The sequence below is a fragment of the Scylla paramamosain genome, chromosome 35 (assembly GCF_035594125.1).
Source record: "Scylla paramamosain isolate STU-SP2022 chromosome 35, ASM3559412v1, whole genome shotgun sequence".
NCBI classification, from domain to species: Eukaryota; Metazoa; Arthropoda; class Malacostraca; order Decapoda; family Portunidae; genus Scylla; species Scylla paramamosain.
The window spans coordinates 8,531,372-8,540,000 of NC_087185.1; the positions used below are offsets into that span (position 1 = coordinate 8,531,372).

General features: G+C 39.3%; 1 protein-coding gene across 1 annotated transcript in view; it reads right to left on the bottom strand.

The window, feature by feature from the left end:
- Positions 1-852: 852 nt before the first annotated feature.
- Positions 853-8,629, bottom strand: part of LOC135090638 (acyl-coenzyme A diphosphatase FITM2-like) — an 8,056-nt gene continuing 279 nt past the window's right edge. The window contains exons 1-6 of the mRNA XM_063987581.1: positions 8,249-8,629; positions 7,537-7,795; positions 6,668-6,852; positions 6,037-6,206; positions 5,189-5,306; positions 853-3,068 (exon numbers count right to left, since the gene is read on the bottom strand). The exon at positions 8,249-8,629 is cut by the window's right edge and continues 279 nt beyond it. Of these exons, the coding sequence (XP_063843651.1) occupies positions 2,853-3,068; positions 5,189-5,306; positions 6,037-6,206; positions 6,668-6,852; positions 7,537-7,795; positions 8,249-8,566 (1,266 nt within the window). The 5' untranslated portion in view covers positions 8,567-8,629 and the 3' untranslated portion in view covers positions 853-2,852. The remainder of the gene's footprint in view (positions 3,069-5,188; positions 5,307-6,036; positions 6,207-6,667; positions 6,853-7,536; positions 7,796-8,248) is intronic.

The following is an 8,629-nucleotide window of genomic DNA, read 5'->3' on the forward strand; positions in this document are numbered from 1 at the left end:
CTACTGCAGGATGTGACAACAAAGCTGGTTGTTTTTCATTTGATGATGTGTCAAAAGATGCATAGAAGTGTAGGGAAAAAAACAAAATAGAATTTCACAGGAGGAAAGATTAAAACTTATGTGTCATCACTACCTTGATGATGTCTGGAGGTATCTGAGGTATTTGAGATACAGACAGATAAAAGCCATGGCCGGGCATAAGAAAAAATCTCACAATAAATGATAAATTAATAACGATGACCTTATCAGCGATAACCGATGATTCAATAACTGGCAATAAATTTCTTATTGCCTGATAACCGATAACTAATAAATCAATAAATCTAAAATTCCAATACTAGCAATAATGATATTGATATTTTAAATAAAAAATTGATAAATCCAAATCTTTATCTTTATCTTAGAAAACTTAGAAAAATCTTAGAAAAAATTAAAATTCACTGTTTATCCTGTTTTGTCACTTTAAAGTAAAATAGCTATATTTGATTTTGAAAGTTTAAAACTTCAACATGCTCATGTTTCAAAAACTAAAATTATCGATTATCACTAGTTTGGAACCAAAGGTATTGGCAATACCGATGAATCGAAAACACAGGAAAAAATAGTTATTGGATATCTGATAATCCAATATCCCACCTATGATGAAAGCTGTATAGTCCATAGGGCACAGTTTGATGAAACACAGGACAGGTATGGGTTAAAAAGAGGCAGGATGGTGGAATTTGCTTAGCTGATAGCATTGTTGTGCAATCTGGTGATCACCACAGAGTGGGAGTTTCAAAGGGAGAAGCATCAAACCAGGTGCATTACAAATACCCTGGTAGCCATAAGGTAAAAAAAAAAAATTCCATAGGAGAGATATTTAAATGTATTTAATGGCACAGAACATTCAAATTCACTTCTGTAGTTATCATCCAACTGCTAAACCCCCAGGATGAGTGACAAGCATTAGAAAAATACTTGTGAAAATGAGAAACAAAGTCAAATACATCTGTGTACCTTTCAAGTGTACTCTCCCTAGAGACAAACTACACAAACTGACTTGTGAGAAAGTATGCAAAAAGCACAAGTCACTATGATCAACCCCAACAATCCAGAGCCTTTGTTCCCCACCAAGGAGAAAGCTGAAAATACTGCATCAGACTAGCTTATGTAGTGGTGGAAGTCCCTAAGACATCCTTCATCCTCCAGAGTACAAACACATGAACTACAGCTGCTAAGATTGCTCATAAACATAGCTTAAGTGAATTTTCTTTTAACAGAGATCAGAGGTTGAGTAACCTCCTGCACTCACTTCCAGTGTTTTACATTTTCCTTTAATCTCAAGTCCTCTGGTCTGCTGTCCATCTCTTTACAAAACCTGACAATATGTAGATTTTCAGCAATCAAAGAATTTGAGATTTAGGAAAATACTAAATACTCTTGGTGAGTAGAGTATGTTATTCTACAAGTGACCATGACTGCACCACAAACCCAAACCCACTGGGAAAGAAGGATATCACATGGACTCACCATATCACAATGCTGGGTCTTTGCCTGCTGAGCCAAAGTTATGACCAGCAGGATAACCCTAAGATACTTGCTAGTTAAGAGAAACTTACATCAAACCTTAGAAAAAGTACAACACTTTGTGGCCGACTAGATTTGTGCATTATGCGTGATGCAGATGAATGAGAATTGGCCTTGACTGACTGTTGACGTAATGTAAGAGTAACATTTTGTACATCTTATTGTGCTGGTTTAAATTGTTGCAGACTGTTGATTAGAAAAAGAGAGAAAAGTATGGAGTATTTCAAAGGATTTCTTAGCATACTATATTATCCAAATATTTATGCATGTGATTTGTGATTTCAGTAGCACGTGTGAGGTTGAACTTGACTGTTATAGGAATTCATAAATCTTGGCTGATATGCATAAAGAATTAGCCTCTTGAAGCATGAGACTGAGTTGATGAATGAAGCTTTTCAGCATCCAGGCCATAATGTATCATCAATAAAAATCTCAGACCTCATTCCTGATAGGATGTACATGTATCTCCCTTTAAATAATAATAATGATAGTAAATGCTACAGCACTTTCAATATAGCCACACAACCACCACAAAAGAGAAAAAAAGAAAAGTTTTCTTGTTAGGTGGCCATCAAAAATCCTTCCAGCAAACCTTACAACATGACTTGTTGAATTATCAGGAGATGAGTTTGGAGTCAATCCTGCAGTACCTGGACAAGGTACAACCACACTGGGTTGCTGGCATGTGCACTGACAGTTTTTTTCTCATTGACTCATAGTACAAAAGAATGTGTACACAAGTAAAAGAATTCAGATTGACCAGCCATTCTCTCCATTCATAAAAACTATTAGCAATAACTTGATGTCTTATATGTAAATGCATAAGGAAAGGGAAGGCAGAGACAAAACAGATAACCTGTCGCTATAACTATTGTCCATTTGTGAGCCGTTTGAATCTGAAAACAGTGACATTCACATGGCCAACTGTCACCCAGCTCATGACAGGCACAGGACCCACCTCCAAGGCTCTGTGACCTCAGGTGGTAGAAAGAAACAGATAGTTTCCGATAGTGAAGGGGCTGAATTCTACAGAGTTCAGGAGTCTGTATTCAGCATTATCACTAAATGAGATGATTTATGCATTACTGAGATTCATTAATGTTTACCTCACTGCCTCAAGTTTATTAAGGCCAAAATAAATAATCTACGAGCACAGGGATGGATGTCATACAGAACGAAAACATCCAAAATCAATCACTACAGATGCCAGAACAAACAACACAAAAATTAATCAATTACACAAACCTAAAGGGACACACATAAGAACACAAGGTGAGGTAATCCTACCTCCTCCAAGACCGACTGGAGGCGGAGTCCCCGTGTGGACCAGTCCAGGAGGGTACCCGCCCCTCCACTCCCTCCCCATAGTCCTCCATGCTGGACCTCTCCTCCTCTCTCTCATAGTCCTTCTTCTTCTCTTCCCTCTTCTTATCTTCCTTTTCCTTCTTCAGACCATACAAAGGCATCCCCATGAACATTGGCAGGTTGTCTCGATGATCCTGAAAGATATGCAGTTATGAGTGTCTTTTTTTTTTTTATATGTAGAAGGGGCACTGGCCAAGGGCAACAAAATTGCAATAAAAAAAAAAGAAAAAAAAGAAAAAAAAAAGCCCACTGAGGTGCTGGTCCCTGAAGAGAGTCAAAAGTGGTGGTTAAAAATTACAGGATAAGTGTCTTGAAACCTCCCTCTTGAAAGAGTTCAAGTCATAGGAAAGTGGAAATACAGAAGCAAGCAGGGAGTTCCAGAGTTTACCAGAGAAAGGGATGAATGATAGAGAATACTGGTTAACTCTTACATAAGAGAGGTGGACAGAATAGGGGTGAGAGAAAGAAGAACGTCTTGTGCAGCAAGGCTGTGGGAGGAGGGGAGGCATACAGTTAGGAAGATCAGAAGAGCAGTTGGCATGAAAATAGCAAAAGAAGATAGCAAGAGATGCAACATTTTGGTGATGAGAAAAAGGCTGAAGACAGTCAGTTAGAGGAGAGGAGCTGATAAGATGAAAAGCTTTTGATCCCACCCTGTCTAAAAGAGCAGTATGAATGAAATCCCCATACATGGACAGCTAAGGCCCCTGTACAGAATTAGCAGCTGTTGGGGGGGGGGAGGTGAGAAAAACTGGCAGAGAGAACTCAGAATGCCTATTTTCATAGATGTAGCTAGAGATGAGATGTGAAGTTTCCAGTTTAGATTATAAGTAAAGGACAGACTGAGGATGTTCATTGTAGAAAAGAGGAATGGTTGAGTGTCACTGAAGAAGAGGGGATATTTGTCTAGAAGGTTGTGTCAAGTTGATAGATGGAGGAATTGAGTTTTGAGGCATTGAACAAAGTATACTAAGTTTGCTCTGCCCCAATCAGAAATTTTCGAGAGATCTGAAATCAGGTGTTCTGTGGCTTCCCTGTGTCAAATGTTTACTTCCATGAAAAGATGTGGAAAAGTGCAGGGTGGTATCATCAGCGTAGGAGCAGATAGGACAAGAAGTTTGGCTTAGGAGATCACTGATAAATAATAATAAGAGGGTGAGTGACATGACAGAACCCTGATGAATACCACTGTTAATAGATTTAGGAGAAGAACAGTGACCATCTACCACAGCACCAACAGAATGGTCAGAAAGGAAACTCGAGATGAAATTACAGAGAGAAGAATAGAGTGTGTAGGAGGATAGCTTGGAAATCAAAGCTAATTATCAAAAGCTTTTGTTATGTCTAAGGCAACAGCAAAAATTTAAACAAAGTCTTTAAAAGAGGATGACCAAGACTCAGTAAGGAAAGCCAGAAGATCACCAGTAGAGCGGCCTTGATGGAACCCATACTGGTGATCAGATAGAAGGCTGTGAAGTGATAGATGTTTAAGAATCTTCTTGCTGAGGATAGATTAAAAAACTTTAGATAGTCAGGAAATTAAAGCAATGAGGGACTAGAATGGTCACTCTTTTTAGGAACAAGCTGAATGTAGGCAAACTTTTAGCAAGAAGGAAAGGAAGATGTTGATAGACAGAGTTGAAAGAGTTTGAATAGGAAAGGTGCAAGCATGGAGGCACAGTTTTTGAGAACAATAAAAGGGACCCCATCAGGTCCATAAGCCAATGTCCATGCCAGCAAGGGCATGGAAAACATCACTTCAAAGGATCTTAATGGGTAGCATGAAGTAGTCAGAGGGTGGAGGAGAGGAAGGAACAAGCCTTGAATCATCCAAAGTAGAGTTTGGGAACATTGCATTTAGTCCTTCATCCTTTTTTTCTTAATGAATCAATCTATGCCTAATTTTATTACATGGTTTCAATAGTCTTGATTTACATATCTAAAATAATGCACATTACAAATTTAACAAAAATTTATTCAAAATACACGGGAGCACCTTGAAATAATATGCTCTATAAACTTGAATTTTACCAGTCCACTTCATTTCATAACCTCTACAATTGATCTTTGAATTATGAAAAATTAAAATTACTCACAATGCATCAATCAAGAACCTGCATTTTCTGGCCTGTTTAAACTCAATTCCATTTCAGTTTCTTTCACTAAAGATTAAGTTAACTTTGACCTTGACTTAACAAAGTGATGCTTTTACAGTCTATCACCTGCTGCACTGTCTTCACAAGCAGCCACTCACCTTACATATTGAGGAACGTCTTCTAAGGGGAACCTCTTTGGTCCTCTCCTTCATGTTCTGGTAATGGAAGAGGCCACAACCAGGCAGCCCAGGAGATGCATCTCTCTTGAACCATACTCTGCAATTCACAGCACATCCTTTTACAGAACAAGTTGTTATGGTTCTTAAGGTAGCTCTACTAATAATGTGGCTAAATTTCTTCAACATAAATAACTGTGACTATCTATTAGGAATGTATGATGTCAGATGAATGGCTGAGATAATACAATGTCCCACACCCTATTTCAGCATGTTTTATAATTCAGTGATGTAATATTTGTGGCTTATGTACCAAAAATGTAATATTATGTATCGTTAAATGATGATTATCACCACTATCTCTCACAGTGATCAGAGTAAGTCTTAGAGATGAAAATACAAAATTATCAGTCACAGAGAACAGAAAATACATTATTTAAATCAGTGATGTCAGGAATAATTACAACAGAGAACAGAAAATACATTATTTAAATCAGTGATGTCAGGAATAATTACAAACTTTTATTGCACTGACTCAAAGCAGCATCTTTCCCTCATGAGTTGTTGCAACTAAGACCATAGCATAAAGCCATGCTATCTAGATTTGCTGTGGTTATGATCATCCCAGTATTTCTCGGAGATATTTTCTTGTTGGGGGATCAGCTACAAAACCTTATCACAGCCATCTCATTAGGAATATGTGGTGTGTGACTGATAACTGACAGATTAATCTTTTCCCTAATCAAACCATAATTCATTACTAGGCCTTCCCTCACTAATCTATTCATTCACCACACCTTTCTCTCTTGCCAGAATCTCTATCACCTCACCTGTACGTAAGGAACCAGATGGCAATGGCTATCGCGCCCCCAGCCACCTTCTGCGGCATGGTGTGGAAGAAGATGATGGTGCACACAAGCATGACATCACTCAGCACACTCATCATGGTCATCACACAGAAGATGCAGCGGATGTATGGAGTGAACTGCTCATAATTCATCTGTGGAGAAAGAACAGTAAGTAAAAAAAGTTTTGTGTAACTGAGTAAAAGTAAAAAACTGTAAAACTATACAGAAGCAGGGTGTGTAAATACATGTAGATGAATGTTTAGAAACAGGCCACAAGATACAATTTGTGTAAATGTCACTAGGAAACTTTTGAAAACAAGCAAATCTCAATTTATGAACACTCAATATAGGCATCTTTCTGTTACAAATTTAAGTTTTATCCTTTGTCCTAATATACAAATGAAGAAATTGCATTCACTAAAGGGAATCTCAAGAAAATTAACATAAACTTTTGAAAAATGCATTAGATGGAAAAATAAAAATCCACAGTTGATTCTGATTCATAAATTTTCAATGTTTGGTGCTGAATTGGGAAAAGGACAAGGGAGTCTAATTATAAGCAGCATTCTAAACAAGCAACATGGATGACTATGTTCCTGTGTGTGGTGGTCACCTTGAGTATGGCCATGTCATATGGGGTAAGGCTGTCCAGCGGAGTCTTGGTCTCCCCGGGATTCTGGACCTCTCCTCGATGGTGGTCCTCCATGCGGATCTGGTCTCGGATTCCCTCCCACCCATCTATGGTCTTGGCCTCCTCCAGGATGAACAAGTTGATGTACACTAGCAGGAAGGCATGACCTGTGGAGTGGTGGTGATGAGCAGGGCACTTCAGATGCTCCACCCAGACAAGTTCTTTATGTGATGTGACTAATGTGCAATGATCCCAAAGGTTCACTTGATATTAATAATCTTAAGAAAGGAATTAAATTGCTTGCACTGAAGTTAACTTTTATCCACAAAACTATTTAATTAGGCAATGCAATGCTGTATATAATGGCTAGATAATTTTTTTAGTGCCTAAAATCTTAATAATCACAGAAAATATAAACCAGTTATGAAAAGTAATAGATGATAATATTAGTTATATGCAAAACAAAGGATACATGATTCTAACAATCAACTTGCTCCTAACAAACATAATAAAAAAGTACCTGGTTTTTATCCAATATTAAAAAAAGATCTCAAAGGTTTATAGAAGAATACCTATCAATCCCCTGTGATATGAAAGAAGCCCATCACCTCAGATTGCACAGAGAGCTGCCTTCCCCAGAAATGAAAGAAACCTTCCATATGCCTGATATGGAAGAGTACTCGACAAATCACCCTAAAAAATAACGAAAATGCATCCCCCTCCTGTGATAAAGAAGAAAGATATGAAAGAAACATATTGTACAGTTTCCTACTAGACAAAATATTAGCAATTCTACTAAAATAAGAAAGAAATGTCTCATTCCCTCATGATTTAGGAGAACAAAACCTTACCTGAGATATCGAAGGAGTGCCAATGGAAGCCTGCTGTGTTGCAATCAATCTTATTCCTAATGATGGCTTTGCCCAGGCAGGATCCAGTGCGGTTCTCCACGTACCCGAAGAAGCACTGGCTCCAGAAGTACCACATGAAGGTCCCCACCAGCAGACGTGACATGTTTCTCTTGATGATCTCCCGGTGGCCGCAGCCAATGGTGGCACTGGTCAGGAGGATGAAGGACCCCACCACCAGCAGCAGCCATGCCCATGCCACCTGCACCATTAGTGGTTAGTGCAGTGGTGGTGATGACACAATGGTGATTACTAGCTACTTGCTTATAGGAGTGGTGGTAGTGATGCTGCAAGAATGTTGACAACAATGACAGCAATGATAATGAGAAAAGTAATGAGAATGATGATGATAATGAGAATATTACAAACATTTTGATGCTTGTCTTATGTATTTTTCATAATAGAAATAAATACAACTTTGCCAAGAAACTATTGATGGAGCCAAGATGAGCATAAAGGACCAGGAAGAGTGGTTGTCATTTCATCACTGGTGTTGAGAACTAAACCAGATACACAACAGTGAAGAGCCAACAAATATATTCAGACACCACAAAGTACCACTTGACACAAGCACAGGAAGTGAAAGATGAACAGGATAACTGCGGAGGTGTCACCGCAAACACACAAGTACCTCACACGGCAACAAAGGACTCACCTTGACATAGTACACATTGAACACATTGTCCCGCTGCCCCATGTAGACGTTGGGCAGGGGCAGGAAGTCGCAAACGAGAGAGCCGAAGAAGAGGCCCAGGGAGTAGAGCATCACTTTCACTTCGGTGGGGATAAACAGCACCTTACGACACACGTGAACCACGATAAGCGATAACACGTATTTCACAGACGCCTGTTCAGGTAGAGGCTTTGTGCCCTTGGCCGCCCATCGCCCCTTCTCTATGGGCTGCTTCCCGCCCCTCACACTCTGGGAGGCAGGTCGGCCTCTCTTGAAACCCGAGGAGGAGGCAGCTGGCATCCTGCTTGGCCAGAGTCAATCCCACGGACGGTCGTTTATCCCTTGCCGGGGTCGCGAGCGGAG